The sequence below is a fragment of the Elephantulus edwardii genome, unplaced genomic scaffold, assembly GCF_000299155.1.
Source record: "Elephantulus edwardii isolate Elephantulus edwardi_28Jun2011 unplaced genomic scaffold, EleEdw1.0 scaffold00076, whole genome shotgun sequence".
Classification (NCBI taxonomy): Eukaryota; Metazoa; Chordata; class Mammalia; order Macroscelidea; family Macroscelididae; genus Elephantulus; species Elephantulus edwardii.
Window position 1 is genome coordinate 4,898,663 of NW_006399826.1, and position 13,823 is coordinate 4,912,485.

The 13,823-nt window shown below is 38.7% G+C and overlaps 1 protein-coding gene across 1 annotated transcript in view; it reads left to right on the forward strand.

Moving 5' to 3' along the window:
* The window catches only part of KIAA1328 (KIAA1328 ortholog), a gene marked incomplete at its 5' end in the record, with an annotated part of 284,451 nt that overhangs the window by 167,145 nt on the left and 103,483 nt on the right, over window positions 1-13,823 (forward strand). Inside the window, one exon of the mRNA XM_006889196.1 lies at window positions 7,084-7,754. Within this exon, the coding sequence (XP_006889258.1) occupies window positions 7,084-7,754 (671 nt within the window). The remainder of the gene's footprint in view (window positions 1-7,083; window positions 7,755-13,823) is intronic.

Consider the following 13,823-nt stretch of genomic DNA (forward strand, 5'->3'; position numbering starts at 1 on the left):
CTTCTAAACCCAGCCTGGACTTCCGGCAGTTCTCTGCTGATGTGCTGTTCTAATCGTTTTTGGATGATCTTCAGTAGAATCTTGCTTGCATGTGAAATCAATGACACTGTTCTGTAGTTTCCACACTGAGTTGGGTCACCTTTCTTTGGAATGGGAACAAATATAGATCTCTTCCAGTCAGTCATAGATTACATCTCAAGGTTTCTTGAAAAAGCAGCAATTCTCACCACTGGACCAATGGTCATGATAGTTGGAGAAAAGGTCAAAACTATCAACGACTTCATCTTGCCTGGATATACAATCAATGCACTTAGTACCAGCAGTCAGGAGAACTCTGGGAGAGTCTGCAGTAAGGGACCTCTCCAGACTATTCAGAAGCAATGATGGTAGTTTGAGGACGAAGTTTTGCCTTATTCAGGCCATGGTTGTTGTTTTGTTTTTTTTGTTTTTGTTTTTGTTTTTTTTTTTCCGTTACCTGCTATGTAGCTGAGAGTGGACAGTGAATAATGATGACAGAAAACGAATTGATGCCTTTGAACTGTGGTGTTGGAGAAGAGTACTAAATATCCCATGCTCTTCCCAAAGAACCAATAGATTTGTCTTGGAGAAGGTGCAGCCAGAGTGCTCTGTGGAGGCAAAGATGAGGAAGCTTCCTGTCTCATATGTTGCGCATGTTGCTAGGAGAGGCTATTCCTTGGAGAGGAACATCGTATCATGTTTTGGGACGGTGGAGGGTTGACAAAAGAGAGGAAAACTTTCAACCAGGTATCTTGACACCGTGACTACAGGAATGAGCTCAAGTGTGTCAGAAAGTGTGAGGATGGCACACGGTAAGACAGGATTCAGATCCATTTTTCACAAGGTCACTACGAGTCGTCCCCGACTCAATGACACCTAACAACAACCACCCTGTGACCAAGAGAAATACTTGCATGTTTATAAAGACACTTGTCAAAATAGAAATTATAGCCATTTTATTCATAATAGACCTATATTTAAGACAACTATCTTTATAAGGAGCCATGGGGGGATGTCGTACTTTACATTGGACTGATTGATAATCAAAAGTTCACAAAAATATTTGTAGGAGAAAGATAAAGACATCACCTCAGAAACCTAAGGGCAAGTTGCTATGACACCGACTCAGAGAGCAGTGAGTTTGTTTAGATGGTTCGTAAATCTCCACTAATAAGAATATGAATGACTAAATTTTTATATATTCATATATTGAAATGCTATCTGTATTTCAAAAATACATCAACATAGAAGAAGCTCAAAAATTATGTTGATCTCAGTAAATCAAGTACGAGGATAGCATATGCTAGGATTCAATTTAAATGAAGTTCTCATCTGTGGTTATAGAAGTCAGAATAATGGCTATTACAAGTGAGAAGAGTTGCTTTGATTAGAGAAGGCATAGTGCCATATCTCTAGACTTCAGAATTTTCTATAACTTGAAGTGTAAAATATTCTTGAGATTGAGAAATGGACTGAGACTTGATAACCCACTACCAATAAATTGATTCTGCCTTCTAGCAAACCTGTGAGACAGAGTAAACCAACTCATAGGCTTTGCCAAGGTTTCATCTTCCCGGGAACACACTGCCACAACTTTCTATTGCAGAATAGAGTGAGTTCTAGCTACCAAAATTATATTAACGTGTGAATACTTCAACCATTAGAACACCAGGATTCCTAGATAGTTACATGAGTTTGTGCAAATGTGAAAATCCATCAAGCAGTACATTTAAAATCAAGGTATTTATTGCGTGTAGATTGTGCCTCAGTTCGTAAAACTTCTCTTGCTTTTATATTTCTATTAGATTATCAGTTTGAGATTTGTGTTTTGTTATAACATTAGTTAAAAAAAGCTGTTCTTTGTACGTTTGTATGTAAAGATACATAATTTCCATAGAAAGCATAAAGTAGATCCAGAAAGGAAAATACATGTTTTATGTTGCCCTGTTTTGACTCAAAGGCACCGTTTTCTCTTCCATCAATAAAATAACCTAATTCATAATTTCAGGCTCTAGTTTTTATTTGTCTTCTTCCATAGTAGCATGCGATTCAGCTTTTTCTTTCGTTACTATAACCAGAAACCTAGCTTGAATTTTTCTACTAAGTTGTTAACAATGAGCCTATACTTATTGAGAGCATAGTATATACAAGTCAGTGATAACAGTAATACTAAATATAGTAGTCTCATTGCCATCAAGTTGGAACTGACTTATAGCTGACCCTCCAGCAGATTTTCAGAGGTTGTAAATCACCTGGGAAAAGATTGGGTATCTTTCTACTTTAGAATCACTGGTGTAATTGAAACACATGAGAGGCTCTACCTTTGGTTTAGCTGAACAACCCCTTACACACTATGCCACCATAATTCACTATGTAATGTATTAATAAAATAATATAATAGTAAAGATTTTTCATTTCATTTGTTTTCTTTTACTAACTTTGCCATATGAGTAGAAGTCTGTAGAGTATGTTAGTTACATCCTCCCTGTGTTTTATGTCTAGCCTCATACTACTCTTTTGATCTTACATGTTTAATTGTTCTAAGGAGTGCATTCTTTTCCTGGTATTATTGATCTCATTATAGGCCTATGTAACTGTGAGTTGAAAGTTGAATCAAGGGAATAAATTCAGCTTCAAGTTCAAATGGTTGCCAAGAGCCATACACTTGGGGGTTCTACCAATCTTTGTCAAACCAGTAAGCCTGTTCTGTGTGTGTGTGTGTGTGTGTGTGTGTGTGTGTGTGAGAGAGAGGGGGGGGGTTAGGGAGGGAGGGAAGGATAGAGAGAAGGAGGGAGGGAAAGATGGAGAGAGTTAGAGAAAGAGGTGGGTGGGGAGAGAGAGAAAGAGAAAGATATTTAAGTGGAAGTTTACAAAGTTAGTTGGTTTCCATTAAGTTGTTCATACACATCTTGTCATGACATTAATTGCAGCACACACAATGTAACTGCACTTTTCCCACTTTCTTCCTATGGTTCTTATCTTCATTAATCCTCTTTCCTACCCCTTCCCGCATTCTGAGCTTTATCTTTGCACAAATGCTGCCTTTTTGCTATTATGATTACCTTAAAGAGGGTCATTGTTCATCTTATAAGTCTGTCTGTTGTTTGACTAAAAGTTGAACCATGGAGGTGGAAGCCTTGTTCCCGGTTTGTAAAATAACTCAGGGTTACTGTATTCTTGGGGGTTCTACCAGTCTCAGACCTGTAAGTTTGGCTATTTTATGGTTATTACTTTTATTTCCACATTTTTTACCCATTCTATTTAAGAGCTCTGGTGATTTAGTCTGTAGGGAGCTGAGCTGCTAATAGAAATGCTACATCTCTCTGGTGGTTTGAATCTACCAGTAGCTCCACAGGAGAAAGTAACTGTTCTCTTCTTATGTGATTTACAGCCTCTGAAATTTGCTAAGAGTTTCAGGTATCCGTTGATTACAACTTAATGACAACGAATGGAATTGAGTTAAGACCTTCTACTGTGATCAATGGTGATAGCCGGGTACCATCTAGTTCTTCTTGTTTCAGCGTAATGGAAGTTGAGGTTTACATGGCCTTTTAGCCTTTAGGACTAATTGTTTCTTTGCAACTTTGCTTTTATTCTCTCAGTTTTGGACTGCGATCAACTGTTAGTTGCACCTTAAATGACTGCATGAAAGCTTTTATGATCCCTGTCACAATTCACCAAAGGAGGATATAAATGCATTCTATTTGTGGGATATGGACTAGTGAGTTTTATATTCCCTGAAACTATAGTTCCAAGGTCCTAGGACTAACAACCCATTCCCCCTGGGTGATGGATTATGACTAAGAAGTTTACATGACCTTGCTGCCTCTTGGTTATATGATAAAGCTGCCTGCTACCTGCTATATCAACTAAAAAACTCAACTCATTGCTATAGAGTCAGAACTGACATTTGTTGACCCTCCATCAAGTTTTCAAAAGCTGTAAATTAAAAAGGAGGAGATTTCCTATCTTTCTTTGTGAAGCAGCTGGTGGATTTGAACTGCCCATCTTTGTGTTAGCAGCACAACTCCTTACTGAGTAGGCCACCAGAAAGGTTTATTAGTTTTTAGACTGGAAAATGTGAGATCTCCTACTTGGTTGTTCTTCTTTAATATTGCCTTTCTAATTTTGAAGACCATCCATGGTGTTAGAACTTTGAAAAATGGCATTTCCACCCACTGCATTAGCCTCTGCAATTAGTCAACAGCTGTGGGACCAAGATAAGAGAAAGACCACTTTCCATACTGTGGAGAGATTGTGAAAAAACTTGAGCAAGAGAGAGAACCCTGGAGATGAAGACAAAGGTAAAGGTTTTGTTTCTGAACGACTAAGTGAAGAGCTGTCCTGTGACTACCAAGAGGCAAAGGTTCCTGGGTAATTGATTAAACCAGAGGTTTATTTGAGCTGCTGAATTGAACCTTGACTTTCACTTGTAGACTGAGAAGCTGTCTGAATTTATGAGGAATTGTATCTTGATACTAGTCTGTCTTGGTGCCACTATTCACTAAACTAGATTTTCATTGTCTGTCTTGGTGCCACCGTTCACTAAAACTAGACTTTCATTATGTGATATCCTATGTATCCCTTACACCTCCTCCCAACCTATTTCACTAATAAACCCCACAACTGTAAGTAAAGTCTGACGATCAATTTGCAATGAACATAAAACCCTATGATTCATCGAAATAGGAGCAGGAGCCTGTGAGGTAGCCTATCTGACCATGTAGCTATTCGTTTGGTACTCGAAAGCACACAGTTTGAGGCCACCAGCCACTCTGCGGGAGAAGGATGGGCCATCTCCTCCTATGCTATTAACGGACTATGAAAACACACTAGAAGTCATCTATGGGTCAGCTCCAACTCTATGGTACACAACAACAACAACAATATAGATGTTCTTGATGGGGACAGCTCCCCTTTATGAAGTTGATAGAAGTCCAATTTGGCCACGCCCTCGTTGTATCCAGTCCTTATTAAAACATCTTAAAATTCTGCCAAAATCATCTTCCAGGTAGTTTATAAAGCCAGTCTCTTTCATAAAGCATGAATAAAAATTGCTGTATTGCCTCATGAAAACCTTCAAAGTTGATCACCAAAAATATTTTTAAATACCTGATATTTATGAATAATTTATCAGTCAATTCCATTAAAGGAAATGAAGGCTACATTAATACGTAAAAATAGAATATAAAAATGCTAAGAAACAAAAATAATAATAATATATGCCTGCTTAACATTATTATACTAGTAACACATAAATTACAAAGTATATGATATAGGTTAGTTGGTTCTCTGTCTTTTCCCATCTCTGCTTGAGCAAACTTAGGAAATCTTTTACATATTGAACACTAATAGTAACCACATTTATAAAAAATTAATAATTTCTCTCTTCATTTTACATTCATACACAAGAAGTGATCTTTTGCTTTTCATATAGAGTTGTTTGTAAGCTTGAAGGAAACTTATTTGCTCAAGGATTTAAGAGAAAATTACTTCTCAACAATTTTAACCTTCCCAAACCAAGGTTGAAGCCTGTGGAGATGTTCCATGGTATAGGCCAGTATTTCTCAGTGTATAACCCCAAATTAGTAGCATCAGGTCCAGAACAACTAAACTGGAAACTGGAGATGAAATCACATTTTAAAAACCCTCCTATTGATTCTGATGCATGCTAAAGTTCAAGAATTGGTTGTATTGGCTAAAGTTGGCCTTCTACTGTAGAACAGACCTGAAGCTGAATGTTGAGCAAGCTCACTATACTGATCTGTCAACAATAATTTGCAGCTGCTTCCTGTCTCTCTGAGACCTGTCAGATTGCCTTGGAGAAATTAATTGAAAAATCATGTGTAGTTTATAGTTGAAATTAAAGATGTTTTGTGTTTAAATAACTACTTTGATTGTGTTGTTGTTGTTAAGTGCCATCGAGTCGTAGGTGTCTCATAGCGACCCTATGAATGAAAGTCCTCAACACCTGTGTGCCTTTCATCCTTTCTCCAGGTTTATAGGGGTTCCGGAGGCAAGCTATTACAGAAGTGGATGCCACTTCTGCTTCCAAGCTTGTTTTAATCAAGGAGCTCTACCAAACACTGTCCGCTATGGGTAACCATTAACACATTTGACACATCAGTGTCACAGTGTTCAGCTTCGCAGTAACCACAAATTACCTCTGTATGGCAAGTGGACACACCAGGGCTATACCACCTAGAAGAATGTTTGACCAAGAACAAAGAAAAACAGGCCTGAGGGCTGCGGATTAAAAGTCACCCACCTTTGGCTTGGTTGCATCACTTTCTGTCCACAAGGCCAACTGATCTCTGTTGATGTTATTGTTGTTAAATGTCATCGAGTCATAGGCACTACTTTGATTAGTATCTTATTTTATTGAAGTGGTATTGTAAAAACATTTCTAAAAACTCATCAAATTTCTAGTTGTAACTAACATTATATTCATATTATCATATTCAGCATCGAATCTCATGCTGTGTAATGATATTTAAGTGGGTGAATGGATTTTGTGGGTCAGTATGCAAAACCAAACATTTTAAGACATTAACATTTAAAGCTTTAACCCTTTTTTTAAAAGTTTATTTTAGCTGATTTTATTATTTACAACTCCTGAAATCACCAAATCTTACTTATAAGCTACCCTTGGCTGGTAGCTTACTTTCTTCATCCTTTTATAGATTTGCCAAAATTAGGGCTTTGAACCAGTTCATTGGATTCACCCTTTTTGCTGAGAATCCAAATTTTCATTTTAGTACACTGAGTTAAAATCTACAGTTTAATAAGATTCCCTAAGTGGTTCTTACAGATTTTCAGGTGATTCGCGCGCGCGCGTGTGTGTGTGTGTAGTGATCCTCAAAGTCCTGACTAAAGTGTAAATTATTTGAAAACAAATTTTGGCTTTGTGGCTTTGTCTGCTTACATGTGTTATTGATGCCATTTTTAATGTAAAAGACAAAATTTTGATTGGTAGGTAGACATCACTGATTTCTGAAAATTCAAAAGGAAGAACTTGTTATATTGGCTACTTAATATGACATGTGGTCTTGTGGTTTCTTTTAGGTGCCCGACAGAAAGAATGCTCTCCGACCTTCATCGATGGAACTGGATGGGTCCTACCTGAGTGTAGCCAAACCACAAACACATTACCAGATCAAGCAAAGATCTAAGTCTGCAAACCAAGACTTAACTTCAGAATCCCTTGTGGAGGTCAGGAATAATTCTTTGAAACCAGTAACCCCTTTGCATCCCATTGAAGGTTTAGACAGGGTACCATCGGAGAACAGAACGTGTGATTATTCATCTCCAGGGAGAAAAATAGTGGATGTAGTCCCTACAGAGAAAGCTCTATCAGAAGAGTTGAAGGTGAAAGTATATCCAAACCTAAAGTCTCCATCTAGTCAATGTTGTGGTCACAAACTTTCTGCAAATGTAGATCATGTACATAAAAGCCATCCTACAGGCATGTCACCTCAGTGTACCAGGACGCATCTCGAATCATGCAATTACTGTGGGCTTTCCTGGGCATCGCAGATGCATGGCCGAGTGGCACTGCATCCCAGTGAAACTGATTTCAAAAAGCAGCTTTCAGAAGATAGAAGGCAGCAGCTTATGCTTCAAAAAATGGAGCTAGAACTTGAAAAAGAGCGCCTTCAGCATCTGTTGGCCCAACAGGAGACAAAACTTCTCCTAAAACAGCAACAACTTCACCAATCCCGATTGGATTACAATTGGTGAGTCCTACCTCTATTCTTTTAGCCATGAATGTAATTTGGAGAACTGAGTGTAAAATGAAAGGTCAGTGTATTTACATTGAATGTGTAGGAACTGAGCTTCTCTGGGTCCGGGCTCGCCTAAAATGCATACCAGCTGTGGTAAGTAAAGGCACCTGCCTTCCTTAGAGGTCTCACATTTGATCTTTTCCTCCAAAATGATAATGTTGTTAGGTGCCATTGAGTCAACTCCAACTCATAGCAACCCTTTGAACAACAGATCTGAACCTTGCCCTCTCCTGCACCACCCTATTCATCTCTGATAGATTCAAGTTCATTGTTAAGGTCACCGTCTCAATCCTGCCTGTTGAACGTCACCTCTCTTTCTCTTACCCTCTATTTTGTTATAGTCAGTATGCCAGTCCATCTTGTTGGGGATCTTCCTCTACTTTTCTGACCCTCTCTACCTTTCCAGCATGGTATCCTTTTTCTTTCCTTTTTTAAAAATTAGTTTTTATTTTTATTATTCATTTTAATAAAATTTACAGAGATTTTTGGATTTCCATTCATTCATTGTTGTACTTTTCTCATCCAGTTCCAGAATGATGTCCTTTTTCAAAGACTGGCCTCTCCTGATGACATACTTTCATTGTCCTTGCCTCTGATGAGCACTCTGGCTTAAAATTAAGAAGAGAGTGTGGCAGCGTTGTAGTCTCTCTCCATACTTAATCACTCTGCATGCTGAGCAAATTCTTCAAGAAGTTAGACTCTGAAGAAGAATGTGGCATCAGGATTTGGGGAAGACTCATCAGTAACCTGCACTATGCAAATGACACAACCTTGCAGAATCAATTCATAGCTGACCCTCCAGAGGATTTTTGGAGGCAGTAAATCATACAGGAAGAGATTGCCCATCCATCCTTCACGTGCAGAGCAGTTGGTGGATTTGAACTACCAGCCTTTTGGATTGCAGTGCAGCTTTAGGCCACCAGAGCTCCACCTTATTGCCAGATAAGGTGACTTTTTTTTAGGGCTGGCAACATTTTGTGCTTCTTCCTTTTGTTTTTTGATGCAAAATCTACTGCCTTTGAAATGTTTTTCTCTCTTTCTGCTTTCTTTTATTTTTAGTTTTCAAAAGTGTGACTATCATATTTTTGTTACAGATTTCTCTTATTTAGAACTTTAATCAATACTTTTATGTCTTTTGCCAAATTAAGGAAATTTTAGCTATCATTTCTTTGTTTATTCGTTTGCTTTTTGGGAGTGTTTTTGGGTTGTTTTGTTTTGTTTTCTTTAGCTGTTACATCTTTGAATATATTAGCAGCCTCATGCTCTTTTCCATCTGGGATGCTGAAGACATGAATGTGCAAATTTTTGTCACAATTTCACAAATATGTGAGTCTTTGTGTTTTCTCCCAGTCTACTTCTTTCTGTTGTTCAGAGTTTATCGTTTCTCTTGCTCTGTTCTCAAGTTCACTGATTGTTTCCTCTATCTTCTCCATTTTGCTCAATAAATCCATTGAGTTTATGTATTTTTATTATTATTGAGGGTTTTTCCCCCTGTTACCTAAGTATTTTCCAAACCTAAAATTTCCATTTGATTTGTCTTCATGTTCCTGTTCATCTGTTAAAACCTGTTTTTCCATTGGCTTCGCGTGTGTTCATGAATGCTCATGGAAGCTTATTTATGATGACTGTCTCAAATCATTGCCAGATAATTACAACCTTTATATCATCTTGGTGTTGGATAGCTTTTGACTCTTTTCTCATCCTATTTGAGATTTTTCTGATTCTTGGTATAATGAAACCTTTTCAATAGCATCCTGTACATGGGTGTGATATTATAGACTAGATGTCATTCTTTTTTGGAAGACCTTCTCTGATAACTGCCCCAGCATGGGGTTTAGGGAGCCATATACTAGCCAATGGAGAATAGAAATCTCAAATCTCATTTGGTCTTTCCTGGTGAATTCCAAGACAGTAGAGGAAGCCAACTGGGCCTATTGGCATTTCCAGGTTGCCAGTATATGTTGTTGTTGCTGTTGTTGTTAGATGCAATTACATCGAATACGACCCACAGCAACCCTGTGAACAATAGATCTGAACCCTGTCCTGTCCTGTCCCTTCCTCTTCATCTCTGACATACTTGAGGCCATTGCTGCAGTCACTCTGTCAATCCATCTCATTGAGGGTCTTCTTCTCCTTCACTGACCCTCCATCTTTCCAAGCATCATATCCTTTTCCAAGGAATAGCATCTTCTAATAACATGTCCAGAGTATGAGAGACAAAACTTCACCATCCTTGTGTCTAAGGAGGACTGGCTACAGTTTTTCTGAGACATGTTTATTTACTGTTGTTGTCAGAATTGACCTGTAGCTGACCCTCCAACGGGTTTTCACAGGCATTTAATTGCACAAGAAGAGATTGTCCATCCTTCTCCAATGGAACAGCTAGTGGGTTAGAACCACGTGCCTTTAGGATTGCAGCACAGCTTTTTACCAGTATAGCCAGTATATAGTTTGGGGTGGATGAGACAAGAATAATGCCAGGAAACTGAGTTTGGCAGCAACCATGTTGTTCCTGTAATCCCAGTGTGCCTTCTTCTGCTATCTTTCAAAGTCATCTTGAGGACATGACACGTTTGCTGCAGAAGGTCAAGGACTGTAGTCTTCAATATGGATTGAAGCTCAACATCAAGAAAACAAAGATTCTCACCACTGGACCAGAGAAGAGATTGAGATTGTTAACCACTTCAGCTTATTGTCTGATCTAATAATCAACATTCTTGGCAGCAACAGTCAGGAAATCAAAAGACTGATTATATTGGGAAAGTCTGCTGTCAGGGACCTCTCTAGAGTGACTGAAAGCAGCAGTATCAGTCTGGAGACTAAGGGGCACGTGATATAGGCCATGGTCTTAGCAATTACTTGCTATGTATCAGAGAGATGCACAGTAACTAAGGATGATAGGAGAAGGATCAATGCCTTTGAGTTGTGGTGCTGGCAAAGAATCTTAAACATACTGTAGAATGCCAGGAGAATAAGCAAGTCAATCCTGTAAAGAGTGAAACCAAGCTGTTCCTTGCAGGCAAGGATTTTGGAGCTCTGTCTTTGGGCACGTGGCCAGGAGGGACCAGGCCTCGGAGATGGACATCATGCTTGGAAGGGTGGAGGGACAGCACAGGAGAGGAAGTCCCAGGATGAGAAGTATTGACTAAGTGACTGGAGAAATGGGCTGTGATGGTGAGATTGGCTCAAGAGAGGGCTTTTCAGAGCAATTGTACATAGAGTCACTATGAGTCACAGGCAACTCGATGGCACATAGTAGCAAAAACACAGTGTACTCAGCACTTTGGAATATACATTGTTAAAGGATTGGGGGAGGGGGAAATTCATCTACTTCATCTTGTCTCTTAACTGGAAGTTCCTTGATTATATTTTAATAAGTAGTAAAGGACAAATAAATATGTAAAAATTCAAAAGGATGGATGCATTTTAGTTTCTTTTCCAGTTGTATTCGTCTAATAACTTGGGTGAATTAAATTTCATTCTTTTTATTCAAAATTTAGACTTTTGTAAGTTGTACAAAATACACAAGATGTTTACCAGAGAAATTCACAGTATGAATATGATAATGTGGGAAGAATGCCTGCTTTCTGTCATTGCCATTGGAATTTGCTTTTTTTTTTTTTTAACAACAACAACAAAAATAAAATGTATGCAATCTTCAGGGGAAACTACTCTCTTGAATTCATTTGATATTTCCTTGGTCCCAGATCTCTTTATGTGCATTTTTAAAGCAGACCGTATTTCTTATTTGTGTGCTGTTCCCATCCCGGTAAGTGGTTATCATTGAATTTTAATGTCATCTCTTGGATCCATCCTTTAGAGTCTACTGCTGTGTACTTAAGAGTCCCAGTGTTTTCCTTTGGGGCATTTTCAATCTTCTTAGGTAGCCCTAGTGAACTAAATATGCTTGAACCATCCCACAGCATCCAGCTGTGAAAATGACCACCTTTAGATGCTGGGCAGGATGACTTCTGGTGCCTTTTTAAAGTTATCTTTTCAAGAAGGTCTTTATAAAAAAAGAAAGAGAGAAAGATGGTCTTCACGTCTCTAAGTTTCTGTCATCACAGTTTTGTTGTTTGATGCTAGAAGCAAGCAAGAAAGGGGTTGGGGAGACATACCTAAAATACATAGTTGCCCAAGTTTTCATTTGCTTTAGTTTGCTTGGCTCCACAGTCAACACTCTTGGCACCAGTAGCCAGGAATATAAAAGGCTTATTGCCATGGAAAAGTCTGCTGTTAGGGACCTCTCCAAAGTACTGAGAGCAATGTTGTCTCTCTGGAGACTAAGGTGCATCTGATACAGGCCATGGTCTTTGCTATCACTTGTTATGCATCAGAGAGTTGGGCAATGACCAAGGAGGATAGAAGGAGAATTTGATGCCTTTGAGCTATGGTGCTAGAGAAAAGTATTGATGGTACCATGGACTGCTAGGAAAACGAACAGATTCATCCTGAAAAGGGTTAAACCGGGTGGCTCCTTGGAGGCAAAGATTCTGAGGCTCCATCTTACATACTTTGGACATGTTGTGAGGAGAGACCAAGTCCTTGGAGAAGGACATCATGCCTGGGAGTGTGGAGGGACAGCGCAGGAGGGGAAGGCCCTCTATGAGGTGGATTGATTCAGTAACTGGGATAATCGGGATGGGAGTGTCAGAGTCAGTGCAATTGGCACAGGACAGACAGAGTTTAGGGCTGTTGTACATAGGGTCGCTATGAGTCGCAAGCAACTCAACGGTACATAACAGGTGCCGTTAACAATATCTTTCACCCACCATTTTCTTCCTTGCTTCTTCTCCCATGTTAACCCCAATTACGGGGTACAGCCTAGGACTCAGAGTCTACATCTTTCCATTTGATTAATCAGTATCACTATTCCTATTTTTAGGCTGAAAGTTGTCCTGTTCTCTGGCCTAGTTTTGAGATTTGTATAATTTTATCACTTATAAGTTATCTGAAATTCAATCCTCTGCACATTAGTGTCATATACCAAGAATATCTGTCTCAAATTAATCCTCCTAAATTCAAAGCTTTACATAATCTAGGATCGCTTTTCTACCCTTTTTGCCCCACTTTTCCTCAGAAACAACTTTTTCCTGACAGCAAGTTTGTCTTCGTCAAATCTTCCCAATATGTCCTTTATAGTTTTTCCTCCGGTCATACCTTTCTCTCATATTTAAATATCTTTGCTCAACTATTCCAGTTAAGCGCACTCTAATCTCTAATGGTACTCTAATTACAACACAGATCTAACCTCACCTTTTCAGATTTTCCGGCTTTCTATAATTGCACCAATGTATAGTAATCCCTTTCTTACCTAACTCTATTTTGTTATTGAATGTATATAAAATTAACATCTTACTTTGTAATGTGTTTGCTGTTGTTTTTAAGCCACATCTAGTCACCTCCAACTCATGTCAAGTGTACTTTCATAGATTGAAACATTGCCCAAGCCTTCACCATCCTTGCCGTCTGTACGGTACGTAAGCCCATTGTTTAAGTCATTGTGTTTGTTCCTCTTCAGAGGTTTTATTATCCATCACTGACCATCCACCTTTCTGAGCATGGTGTCCTTTTCCAAGGACTCAGTCTCATTGCCATCGAGTTGGAACTGACTCAGAGCTGGCCCTTCATCAGGTTTTCAGAGGCTGTAAATGACCTGGGGGGAGATTGCCCATCTTTCTTGGATTTGAATCACCAGAGAGTTGCCAGCTTCAGGTTAGCAGCACAACTTTCTGTGGACTAAGCCATCAAAGCTCCCTTTTCCAAGAACAAAAAGTGTTTTACTCTGTTCACTTCTTGTTTCAGCAAACATTTCTTAAGCATTCTGCTTTGGGCATAACTATACGGGAGGGAATTATAAAAAGGAACAAGACTTGAGTCTGACTCTCGAATTTATTACATAATCTCAGTCTGTGATTTGTATATGATTTCCGGTATCGTAGATCTTTCTGAACTTGTAATTTAAATGTCCCATTTTAATTAAATGAATGAATTTATTAATATATTAATTTATTTTTTGGA